This window comes from Numenius arquata, chromosome Z, assembly GCF_964106895.1.
Source record: "Numenius arquata chromosome Z, bNumArq3.hap1.1, whole genome shotgun sequence".
Taxonomy (NCBI): domain Eukaryota; kingdom Metazoa; phylum Chordata; class Aves; order Charadriiformes; family Scolopacidae; genus Numenius; species Numenius arquata.
The window spans coordinates 3,943,400-3,956,569 of NC_133616.1; the positions used below are offsets into that span (position 1 = coordinate 3,943,400).

The following is a 13,170-nucleotide window of genomic DNA, read 5'->3' on the forward strand; positions in this document are numbered from 1 at the left end:
ACTGCTTTTGCTATTTAATTTGCAGTCCCCTGGTACGTGTATTATTCCCAGTACAGTACAAATGAGTGCATCCCACTCAGTTATTTTTCTAACCAAAAATATTGTTTTTCTTAGAATCATAGAATGGTTTGGGTTGGAAGGGACCTTAAAGACCATCTAGTTCCAACCCCCTGCCCTGCCCTGGGCAGGGACACCTCTCACCAGACCAGGTTGCTCAAAGTCCCATCCAGCCTGGCCTTGAACCCCTCCTGGGATGGGGCCAACTTCCAGGGATTCTTCTGCACAAAAGAGTAGGAGAGTGTTTCCAAGGAAGTATCAGTACGTCCTTGCCCTTTTTTTCTATTTTTCCCTGTGTGTCCATCACTGTCCACTATCAGGGACAAGGCACTGGGCTGGATAATCTTTGATCTGACCAGGGATCACCACTCTTTTTATATGCGCTGGTGGTGATCGAAGCCTTTAGCAGGGTTCACAAGTGCATGTGTGGGACCTTTGAAAGGGACTGAAGAAGGTCGTGTCAGAGGCTGAACCACCACAGCGGGTTCCTGCCTGCAGGACTTCAGGGCGACTGGGTTCCTACCTTCACAGAATGATAGAATCATGGAATGGTTTGGGCTGGAAGGGACCTTAAAGATCACCCAGGTCCAACCCCCTGCCATGGGCAGGGACATCTCCCACCAGACCAGGTTGCTCAAAGCCCCCTCCAACCTGGCCTTGAGCACCTCCAGGGATGGGGCAGCCACAGCTTCTCTGGGCACCCTGGGCCAACCCTCACAGCAAAGAAGTTCTTCCCCACATCTCATCTCAATCTCCTCTCTTTCAGTGTCAAACCCTTCCCCCTGGTCCTTTGGCTCCTCTCCTGATCAAGAGTCCCTCCCCATCTCTGCTACAGGCCCCCTTTAGGGACTGGAAGGAACCAGTACCTTAAACGCTTCTGATACTTTTGTTGCTTATAATTAGTTAGGGCAGAGCCAGCAGGCTTTCCTTTGTTTTTAAGCCCTTAATGTTCTTTCCTGAAATGCCCTAGGTGATGCTGAGGACTCGCCCTGGTTCCAGGAACTGGTTTGAAAGCATTGCACAAGGTTACCCTTGGCCCTTCCTGACACACAGCGCCAGTTGCAGCCGAGACAAAGTTCAGTCCCTGTTTGCTGGCTCCCGCAGCTGGGCTGCTGGCACACTGGAGCATTTTGCATACACTGATTTAACTGCTGGAAAAATTATTCGCACAAAAAAAATCTTCCCGTTCTCTTAGACAAAGGAGTTTTTTCCTCACATTTTGCTGTCAAAATCCTTTTCCCATCTGTTACTGGGGCAAAATAACCTCCTAGCCGGGATGTTTCATTTGCGGATGAAGCTTTCATTGGAACTTGTTTCAAAAAGCTAAGGTTTGGGGACAGATTTTGCTCCTGGTGAAATCAGCAACAAAACTCCCATTGATTTCCCTGCGAGTTGAATCGAACCCCTCCTGACAAGGGGGGGGGGGATTTTTAGAGGAGTTAACGATGGCTGTGGATAAGGTCTCGTTGCTTTGCCCTTTCAAAAGCCTCTGCTGGGGGAACAATCGGAATATTTGTCCCTTTAAATGAATGGCTCTTAGAGCCTGCATGGGGACGCAGTCTCCCCCTCTGCGGCTGTGAGGCTACTCGGAGCCTCCGATAAATCAGCATGCGGGAACCGAGAGCTCTGTCCTTGAAGGGATGCGCCGTGACCTTGCTTAACGCTTACTCTGGAGGAATAACCCGGGGGGGGGGGGGGGGCGGGAAATACAGGAGCCCAAATAGTGAGCAGCGTGTGATTAAAGGCACTGCATTCTGCATGTAAATTCTGCCATACCGGGAGCAGGGCACGGACAAGGTGCTGCTACACAAAATGCAGCTTTCCTTTCCGCTGTTGTTGTTTTTCTTTTTTGCAGGGGGCCGAATGAGATCCTCATGATCGTTATTACACGCTCGTTCAATAATAGCACACCCCAGTCACGTCTCCTCGCAAGCACGTTTCGTTGGAATCACTGAGCAGAAGCAAAGAAGAGCTGACGACTATGTGTTTCCAATGCCGGTTGCCGGAGCCCTGTGTTTGCCATTGGCTGCGGTTTCCTGGTTTATTTGCAGCTTCCCCCATCTGGAATATGAAAATGGGATTGAAGTAGATAATTGCTAGCAGCAGGCTTTCAAGAGAGGCTTAGAGGGAACAGAATGCCTCTTGCACAGCACAGGCTGCCGGCGCCGAAAGAGCTCTGAGAGATGATTTTAGATGTTACCCACGTCTGAATCTCCTGGAAACTTTACTGTGGAAGCAAGCCATTGCGCACAATCCCGGAGCTAACATCCAAAAGGGGCAAGGAAGGGGCCAAACAATGGGATACCTTGTCCTTGGATTGCTCAGAGACAAACCAGCAAGCGTTCCCCTCCGCTTCCCGGCAAAAAGGGCATGAAGGCGGCAACGAACTGAATTTTACCCAGCGGAGCTTCAGTGGCTTTTAAGGATGGGATACACTGACCCTTCATCAAGCAGGGATTTGCTGGGAAACAGAACTTTGTTCTTCATCTTCATCTGCGCCTTTGCCGTGGTCACCTTGCTGCAGCAGATCCTCTATGGGAGAAACTATCTCAAAAGGTAAAAAGGGGGGATTTGAGGGAATAGGAAAAGTTGTCTGATCACGCTGGATGGAGACAGGGATCCAGCCATACCATTATAACAGTTCAAACCACTTCTCGGTGTTGTGCTGACAATATTAGTATCTTGTCAATCTGAGAAGGTGCACCCGGCATCTGTAATGTCTGTTAGTTTATTAATAGAGGAGAACGTTGGGTAGAATATGATGATTTGTGTGTTTCCTAGCGTGTGTTTTAATCATCAGCTATTGTAAAAATCTAGGTCTTACTTAACTTTAAATAGACTGACTTATACCACTGGAGTATTTGCCTCTGTTATAAGCTCTTCACCCTATGTAAATTCAAGCTGAAATGGTTTAAGAGGTTGAATTAAGGTAGTATAGTCATTACCTAAACTTTAATGTCTTTAGAAACAAACATGCTGATGAAATTCCTAAAATCAAAGTGGCAATATTAGTGTTCCAAATAACAGCACTTTTTTTTTGTTTCACTGCTGTAGTCTCATGCATTTATTGCTGAGGCTGCTTTGTTGTAGAGCACATCGGTCTTTGATCTGAAAATGCTACCGCTCTTTTTAAGCTCTGCATGGGTCAAAGTGTTTAACCTTGACCCGCAGAGAGTTTATTTTACTTAAATCCGGGTTGCCATGTTATGGCTTATATGATTTTATAAAAGGGAATGGTTCTCTTACATGCTTCGAGGTAAGTGGGTTTCAGTAGTGTAGGCAGCTGCTGTGGAATTTTTTATTGGAATTTAGCTGCATTTTGCCAGCAGAGATCAATGGTTTGATTCTTGCCTGGTTTGCAACTCATGTAGTTGTTTGCCTTGTGCCAAGAGCAAGCAAAATGCTGACAGATCAGCAAATGTTTCTCACTCTGGTGGGGCAAAGGAAGCATGATATTAATATGTATAGACAGGAGCATTGCAGTTTATCCACAGAACCATTTGTGTGCCTTGCTTAGCAGTGGGGCCTTGGCTGGGAGACTCTGTCTGGTTTTGGGCACCTCACTTCCAGAAAGACGTGATTCGGTTGGAAGGAGCCAAAGGAAAGCAGCAAGAACGAGCAGAGGTGTAGAAAACGTGTGTTTGTTTGGCTTGGAGAAAATTAAGGGGAAATATAACTGTCTTGAAACGCCCAAACTATTTCTGGCAAGAGGAAGGTAATAAACACATCTCTGTGAAGACTCATGAGATGATGAGGAGTCATGGGCTTAATATCCAGCAGGAACAAAATTTGGCTTTAACCATGAAGGGAAACTTTTAAAGACTAAGGCTACCTGAGGAGGTTTGAAATCTCCATCTTTGGGGGCTTCAGGAATCTGTTAGGTAGATGAGGGTAGTAACAAACTGCCTTGCTGTTGAGAAGACGACTTTATGACCAGTTCAGGTCTCATCTTGCCTTATTTTCTTAGTTTTTTCCCATTTGTCCTCGAGGCCTTACAGCCCTACCAATACTTGCTTTTCTAAGTTGAAATGACTGTGACAGAATTGCAGCAATGAAAAATAAATCCGAAGTACAGATTGAACTGAAAAAGAGCAAAGTGAAGATAGAATGGTGAGAAGATGCAACCAAAACTCTTCCAGTGAGATATGTCTGTGGCCAGTCTCTGTCCTGCCTAGTGCCCTGGGAGCTTCTCCTGTCACCAACGGGCTGCAGGGAGTGCAAAAAAGGGTGATGTCCGATTCCCAGGCTTGCTAGAAGAAATTCTGGTTCTGAGAATTCTGGCATCAAAGGGGCTTAAGCAGTGAGATGTGCATACATTTTGTCACTTTGACTGTAAAACACTGTTTATTTTTTTTTTTATTCCAGCTTTTAATGGTTTGTTTCTTTTCTTTTCTTTTTTTTTTTTTTTTTTTAAACACATGAAAGAGTCTTAGAGGGTTCCCCCTGACTCAGTGCAGGGAAAAAGGGCTTTGACTCCTTTCTACTGGTGAGTGGTAGTTCCCACTTTTCACGGAAATAAAAATGCATGATGTGGCGGTCTCAGGCTGTCAGTTATTAATGACAGAAAGGTGATTTACATAGCAGCCTACATCGTTAGGATAATGTTATCAGGAAAGTACTTTTTCACTTTCTCTTTCCCTCTCTCACTCTCATGCCCTGCAGAAGATTGTGGTGACTGTTCCCAGGCAGTTTTATTGCCAGACTGTTCTGTGCAGGGGGAGCTGTGACCTTTAATTACTCTTTTCTTTCACAAACCTCCGGTGTTAAATCCCCTGTTAGAAGCTGATACTGGCTGTGAGGTTCCTTGGACACATTATACCTTGCACCTCCAGGGATCACAGTGGAGCTGGTGGTTTTGGACAGCATCCTTGCGGAGGAGAAGTGTGATATTTATAACTTGGGTACCGCTTGCCAAGCTGGAGCCTGGGGATGCTGCCTAAACCTAAAGCCATTTACTCTATAAGATTCAACGTGCTGCTTGTTTTATGGCAGCCTTTCCTTGCATCCCAACATAGAATCATAGAATGGTTTGGGTTGGAAGCAACCTTGAAGACCACCCAGGTCCAACCTGTCCTGGGCAGGGACATCTCCCACCAGACCAGGTTGCTCAAAGCCCCATCCAACCCGGCCTTGAACCCCTCCAGGCATGGGGCAGCCACAGCTTCTCTGGGCAACCTGGGCCAGGGTCTCACCACCCTCACAGCAAAGAATTTCTTCCTGAGATCTCATCTCTATCTCCCCTCTCTCAGTGTAAAACCCTTCCCCCTCGTCCTGTGGCTCCCCTCCCTGATAAAGTGTTCATCCCCATCTCTCCTATGGGCCCCCTTTAGGGACTGAAAGGCTGCTATAAGGTCTCCATCCGCAACAGTTACAGGCCTCTGGGCCTCTTCTCCGGGCAATGGGAAGAAATTCCCTTGTGTATTGAGAGAAACCCGAAGATTGCCCTGAAGTACTATTCTAGTAAATCTACAATGCTTTTAAGCCTAAATATAATACAGGCCTGGCTTGTTTCTCACAAGAAGACAGTGGAAATGGGTAAAGACCAGCAAGGCAGAGGGAATCGGACCCAAAACAAGCAGCCTGGGCACAATGCAGGGGACAGCATAGACTAGAGACTGGTCCCAATAAGCAGCGTGGACAAAGGCACCCTTTTCTGGGAGAAAGATGAAAAAAAATTGCTGTATGACTGTAAGCTGTGCCATGCCACTTGCCCTTACAAGCAGGGAATGGGCTGGTTTTATCACCATAAAAACCCACCTGGAGCTCTCCATGGAGGCTGGTGGTCCTGGGTTTGGCCACAGCCACACTCCCAAAGCCTGGCTGTGGGGATGGCAGGACTGCAGGCAGGAGAGGATGCTCTGGGAAAGAAACTCTGCTCAGTGAAATTTGATAAGGGCCCCAGCATCTGGTCAAGTCTCCTCTTTGCACTTAATGAGATATTAATGAGCTTCTGGCACTGCTGGAAGAAGGGCTGAGAGAGTTGGGTTGTCCAGCTTGGAGAAGAGAAGGCTCCAGGGAGACCTTAGAGCCCCTTCCAGTCCCTCAAGGAGCTCCAGGAAAGCTGGGGAGGGACTCTGGATCAGGGAGGGGAGCCACAGGACGAAGGGGAACAGTTTGACACTGAAAGAGGGGAGATTGAGATGAGATCTGGGGAAGAAATTCTTTGCTGTGAGGGTGGTGAGACCCTGGCCCAGGTTGCCCAGAGAAGCTGTGGCTGCCCCATCCCTGGAGCGGTTCAAGGCCAGGTTGGATGGGGCTTTGAGCAATGTGGTCTGGTGGGAGGTGTCCCTGCCTGTGACAGGGGGGTTGGAACCAGGTAATCTTTAAGGTCCCTTCCAAACGAAACCATATCATTCCACAACTCTATGATTCATTCTATGATTCTATGAATGCAGAGATTGAATTTCTAGGGATTCGCACATTTTTCACCCACCATATAGTCTTCTCTGCTCCTTCCCCAGCTGTTTTGTACCGTGTCATGGGAAAGCAGAATCCTGCCCACCTGTTTTTTGCTCCATTTTTCACTTTTCCCCCAAGTGGGATGGATTTTGGTGCTCTCAGCAAGGCCAACGGATTGTCCCCATAGTAGCAGCTAAAGCCCTAATGAGAGAGTTCAACTGCAAGCTGGAGAATGACAACGGGAAGCTCTGGTCTCTGTAGCTCCTGATCCTGAGTAAAAAGGATGATGAAATGAGATATGATTAAGGGACTTTAATATGGATCTCTGGGGTAATTATTTTTATTTTAGGATTAATGTGATGATTAAAAATCTGCTGCATTGATCTGCTAAAGTAGGTTAAATGCTGTGGACTTCTGCTTAAATCCAGAGCTGCCGCTTGCTTTTGTATTGACTCATCTTTCCGGCACTTGGTTTTCAGCTGAATTTTCTTTTGAATCGGATGCTCAGCTGAAGGCTGGCCTTTTTTTTTTTTTTGTGAGCTCTTGTTTGGCCAGCAGGGAATAATCCTGGATTACATCAGGAAACTACCACGACAGTAAAAAATGTTGAAATGGTCCCTATCTTCATCTCCCAACCTGTTGTATGGGAGAAATCAACAGGAAAGTCCTTGCCTGCTTTGGCAAGGGAAAAATATCAGAGCAACACTTTGCTATATATCTATATTCTGTTGGCAGGGAAATCACTAAATACTGTTTTTTTTAAAAGACTGACTTCTGCACAGGGTGAGAGTTGACTGGAGAAGGGAATCTGTCCCTTTAAAAATACTGTTTTTCTCAGCAAAGTGAGGAGAACACATTTTCAAAGCTCTTAAAGACTTTTAAACAAAGATCACACTGGAGTCTGTCAGAGGGAGTGTGTACAATAACTCAAAAAATCACACAGCAAGAAACAGCAGACCTTCCCATGCAGGAAGCCAGCCTTATTTGAAAGCTCTAAATCTTTCAAATGAGAATTAAACATCACTCCTATGTGTGTGTACCCTGTAATTAATATCAGACTCTCATAACTTGAGGTTATACTACCATTTTGGGGATTTCTGAAGCAGCTTTTATTTGACAGTTGCAAATCAATTCCCAGACATCTTTACCCCTTTTCTTATGCCCATAAGAAAGGTATTTTTTTATCATGGGCAAATGATGGACAAATAAGGACCAAACCCATAGAAAATAAACCTGGTCTACACCTTGAGGGATCTTTTACTCTGTAATGTGCTATAAGACAAGATCAGATCTTACTTGTTCCAGCGACAGCAATAATTGCAATGGGGACAGGGAAGTTGCATGTGGCCTGAGATGTATTTTATCCTAAGCTGGGTTCTTGAGGAACCACAGCCAACTCATATCAGTTGAGAGCTCCTGCCCTATACCTGGCATGTGCTCCTCTGCCCTGCTCATAACACCCTGTGAGGATGTTAACTGTAACCTAAGACCAGTGTTATAAGTCTTTTTCCATTTAAATATTTTTCCCTGAGATGTCACCTGAAGGTCACCTAATGAGTCATCTCTCCAACACACAGCTTGATGCCCCCTCCGTTACTAACCAGGGTGAAATATTATCCCACTGAAGTGACATGCCACCCGTGAGTCACCTCCCTGAATCCCTGACGGGGCTGTAGAGCTGGTTTGGACTTTGGTCTGTTTTCTTCAGAGAAGAAGAGCACTGGAAACTTCAGGAGACAGCAAAGTCTTGAAGCTATAAACACCAATACGTGTATGTATGAGGTATGGCCATCACCTTAAAGTGACCGGATCTAGGCTACCATAGCAGGAGATGCCGAGACTCCAGCCATGCATTCTTGTTACAGGGTGTTCCCAAGTGCATTTCAAGGGGTTGGGGACCAGGGGACTGGAATTGCCGTCATGCCTAACTAACCTTGAGAAGACAAGGAGCTGAACCAGCTCCCCAAGTGGTCAGAGCAATGAAGCCTGCCCTGGGGGAGAGATGGCATTGGGATGGAGGAGGCAGAAGAAACAGGAGCTGATAGATTAACTCAGCTGCCTCTAAAGCCATTCCCCACTGGTCATAGAACCGTGGAATGGTTTGGGTTGGAACGGACTTTAAAGACCATCCTGTTCCAAGCCCCCTGCCATGGGCAGGGACACTTCCCACCAGACCAGGTTGCTCAAAGCCCCATCCAACCTGGCCTTGAACCCCTCCAGGCATGGGGCAGCCACAGCTTCTCTGGGCAACCTGGGCCAGGGTCTCACTACCCTCACAGCAAAGAATTTCTTCCTGAGATCTCATCTCAATCTCCCCTCTTTCAGTTTAAAACTGTTCCCCCTCGTCCTATGGCTCCACTCCCTCACAAAGAGCCCCTCCCCATCTCTCTTGTAGACCCGCTTTTGGGACTGGAAGGAGGCTTTAAGGTCTCCCTGGAGCCTTCTCTTCTTCAGACTGAACAACCCCAACTCTCTCAGCCTGTCCTCACAGCAGAGGGGCTCCAGCCCTCAGAGCACCTTTGTGGCCTCCTCTGGACCCTTTCAACCAGTCCGTGTCCTTCTGATAGTGGGGACTCCAAAGCTGGACACAGTACTCCAGGTGGAGTCTCACGAGTGTTATCCCATTCCCTTTCTCATTGCTGCTCGGTGTTGCTTTCCATAGTGCTCCTGTCTCCCCCCATCAAATAAAAGGAGAGCTCACAGGTACGTGGCATGTGAATTAAAGCTCTGCAAGAATTTGCGAACAATCACAGCTCTATCACAGGCTGCAACAGAGACTTGTATTGTGAAAAGTATCCCAAAGCCAAAATCTTACCTCCTGCTACTTGAAGGGTTTTTTTCTGACCCATAATTTTAATTTGCTTTTAAAGAAAAACATCAAGGGGCTGAAATTTTAGAACCAGAGCATCAGGGCCTGTTGCTTCCTCTCCTGTGCTCCCTGGCAGTGCTCTCTATGGCTCTGGGGCAGAAATCAGGAGGGTTTGAATCCCTGCTCCCTCTAAACTTGCTTTATTTCTAGCATTGCTGTGTTGCCCCTCCACTGCTAAGATGGTAAAACCACTTGCAGATCCAGTCCTTCACCATTCCCCAGCTGACAGTAAATTAAAGTAAAAGTCAGTTATTTCAATATTTAACATGTGCAAATTGCATTATCCTGACTGTGTTATTCCCTGGTGTGTGACACCGTGGTTCGTCCTGAGCTCAGACCACGGGGGATGCGAGCCACTATAGGGTGCCTTACAGAAGCTTGCCCGTTTGGCTATCATGGTGGCCACCCAGCAGTCCCTCATCCAGTTCTCACAAGCCCACCCTGCACAGAAATGGCTGGTCTGTGTAGGGTTTGAATCATGTTGGGCTGTAGGAGCTTTGTAGAAGCTGCTTGGCCTGGAGCAGTAAATTATGGGTGTCCCATTTACCAGCCAAAAGGTGGCTGTCACCCTCCCTGAGTAATACAGAGACACTTAAATCCTAATTCTAATCCACATCATACCCGGTAGGAGCTTGCTTCAGTCTCTAACTTTGTTATGTGGAGATCTAGGCCTACTTCTGTCCATGCAAACAGCTATTTTTGAATATTTGGCCAAATGTCTAGGCTAATGCTGCTTTCTGCACTTTACACAGATCTGTTGCCTCTGTATGTCAAAGTAATCATAGAATCATAGAATTGTTATGGTTGGGAGGGACCTTTCAGACCATCAACCAACACTGACAAAAACAATCACTATCCCATGTCCCTCAGCACCACGTCTGCCCGGCTTTTAAATACCTCCAGGGATGGAGACTCCACCACTGCCCTGGGCAGCCTCTTCCAAGGCTTCACAACCCTTTCCGGGAAGAAATGTTTCCTAGTATCCATCCTAAACCTCCCCTGGTGCAACTTGAGGCTGTTTCCTCTTGTCCTATCACCTGTTCCTTGGGAGAAGAGACCGACCCCTTGCTGGCTACACCCTCCTTTCAGGGAGTTGTGGAGAGTGAGAAGGTCTCCCCTCAGCCTCCTTTTCTCCAGGCTGAACACCCCCAGCTCCCTCAGCCGCTCCTCACAAGACTTGTGCTCCAGACCCCTCACCAGCTCCATTGCCCTTCTCTGGACACACTCCAGCACCTCAACGTCTTTCTTGTCATGAGGAGCCCAAAACTGGACCCAGCACTCCAGGTGGGGCCTCTCCAGTGCCCAGTACAGGGGGATGGTCACTGCCCCGGCCCTGCTGGCCACAGTGTTCCTGATACAGGCCGATATATCAGGATATATGTCAGGATATATGACAACAATGCTGTTGGCCTTCTTGGCCACCTGGGCATGCTGCTGGCTCCTAATCAGCCGCTGTCAATGAACACCCACAGGTCCTTTTCCACTGGGCAGCTCCAGCCACTCTGCCCCAGGCCTGGAGCGTTCATGGGGTTGGAGTGACCCATGTGTGACCCAGGACCCGGCACTTGTCCTTTTTGAACCTAATGCCCAGCATTCAACACCTGTGAATCAAAGCCCTTTCCTGCAAAGTGGTTTAAACCCCATGACATTTGTTTCAAAAACATCTCTGTTCTAACCTGCCATTGACATGTTTTATGTCATTTTGAAAATGACATAATAAAATGACGCTTGCCCTCCGTGCGTATGGACAGGTACAAAGTTCAAGCTTAAGAAAGTCAAACCCAGAACCCAGTCTTCTTGTTTTGAGTTGTGCTACACCTGTGTCTACCATGGTCCCAGCTGTGAGAGACCACATCCTTGACCACTGTCCTCTGTGGCCAGGATTGCAGACCCCCTGGAAATTCCATCTTTTATTTTTGACCTGATTGGAATTTCCTGATGTTTCTTACACTTGCTGAATTTGGTTCAGACATAATCGCTGGGTGAAGCTTTGCATTTTCTTACTTTCACTGTGCCTTATTCTTACCCTTGATTGCTTTTTCATTTCGTTTCTCATTTTTTTAATTCAAATGTATTCATTGCTCAGCAGCCCATGCCTCCCTTGGGAAAATTGTGGACTTAACCTCTCATTTCTTTGAGGCATCTTTGCCCTTCATTGCTTGCATCCGTTTTGTTTTTTCATCAGCCTTGCAGATAGTCACTTTCCTTCCATGTCCTCTTCATTTAGTTAGCTTTATGTTTTAGTTCTCATGATGAAAATCAACCTCTGGTAGTTTCATGGCACTTTCTGTAAGAACAAATGCAGCCCAATTTAGGCTTTTCACAGTCCCAGCTGAAGATCTTAGGCAGTCAAGACTTTGGAGGGCTTGCACAAATGGTGCAAAGAGTTCACTCTCAGCAAGTTTGCCAATGACACCAAGCTGTGTGGGGCAGTTGACATGCTGGAGGGAAGGGATGCCATCCAGGGGGACCTGGACAGGCTGGTGAGATGGGCCTGTGCAAACTTCTTGAAGTTCAACCAGGCCAAGTGCAAGGTCCTGCACCTGGGGCACAGCATTCCCCAGCACAAATCCAGTCTGGGTGGAGAATGGCTGGAGAGCAGCCCTGAGGAGAAGAACTTGGGAGTGCTTGTGGATGAGAAGCTCAACATGAGCCATCAATGTGCACTGGCAGCCCAGAAAGCCAACCGCATCCTGGGCTGCATCCTGAGCAGCGTGGCCAGCAGGGCAAGGGAGGGGATTCTGCCCCTCTGCTCTGGGGAAACCCCACCTGGAGTACTGTGTCCAGCTCTGGAGTCCTCAGCACAGGAAGGACATGGACCTGCTGGAACAGGTCCAGAGGAGGCCATGAATATGCTCCAAGGGCTGGAGCCCCTCTGATGTGAGGACAGGCTGAGAGAGTTGGGCTTGGTCAGCCTGGAGAAGAAGAGGCTCCGGGGAGACCTTATAACGCCCTTCCAGTACCTAGAGGGGGCCTACAGGAGAGATGGGGCAGGACTCTTGATCAGGGAGGGGAGCCATAGGACGAGGGGGAAGGGTTTTAAACTGAAAGAGGGGAGATTGAGATGAGATCTCAGGAAGAAATTCTTTGCTGTGAGGGTAGTGAGACCCTGGCCCAGGTTGCCCAGAGAAGCTGTGGCTGCCCCATGCCTGGAGGGGTTCGAGGCCAGGTTGGATGGGGCTTTGAGCAACCTGGTCTGGTGGGAGGTGTCCCTGCCCATGGTAGGGGGTTGGAATTGGGTGGTCTTTAAGGTCCCTTCCAACCCAAACCAGTCTATGATTCTATAAGAGATTGCGCCTTCCACTTCTGTGCATGAGGAGAGGGAATTTTGCCTACTTCTGTGGCAGATTTGGGGTACAACCACATTGAAATGACATTTTACTCATTGTCTTTAGCACAAGTCCCCATTGCAATTGGGCTCTGTGGGTAAGTTTATGCAGAAGAATACAGTTCAATGTAGGGGCACTTGACCTGGCGCTAAATATATTAGTTTTAGAAACATGAGATGCAAAGCAATTAGCTCAGTCAGATGTCTGATGCGAAGGTGAGATTGCTTGTGGTACCCAGGATGAGTCAGGTATCCTTGCACTGAGCTACCATCTCAAGTGTCAAAATTTCCTGTATCTTAAAACATTTGGGTTTTCCTGTGAGTCTCTGTGCTCGGGGCTTGACTGGCATTTTTTTTTTCTTGATAAGAAAACAGCCTGCCTCACTGTCAGCTCATTCATTTGTGGGCTTTGTCTTGCCCCTATTACAAATGATATCTTAATTATAGAATCATAGAATCATAGAATGGTTTTGGTTGGAAGCGACCTTAAAGATCATTTAGGTCCAACCCCCCTGCC

The 13,170-nt window shown here is 47.5% G+C and overlaps 1 protein-coding gene across 3 annotated transcripts in view; it reads left to right on the top strand.

Annotated features, from left to right (window-relative positions):
• The first annotated feature begins 2,482 nt into the window (after window positions 1-2,482).
• Window positions 2,483-13,170, top strand: part of ST8SIA5 (ST8 alpha-N-acetyl-neuraminide alpha-2,8-sialyltransferase 5) — a 51,164-nt gene continuing 40,476 nt past the window's right edge. For all 3 annotated transcript variants that reach the window (XM_074166419.1, XM_074166420.1, XM_074166421.1), the window contains exon 1: window positions 2,483-2,613. In XM_074166419.1, the coding sequence (XP_074022520.1) occupies window positions 2,483-2,613 (131 nt within the window). The remainder of the gene's footprint in view (window positions 2,614-13,170) is intronic.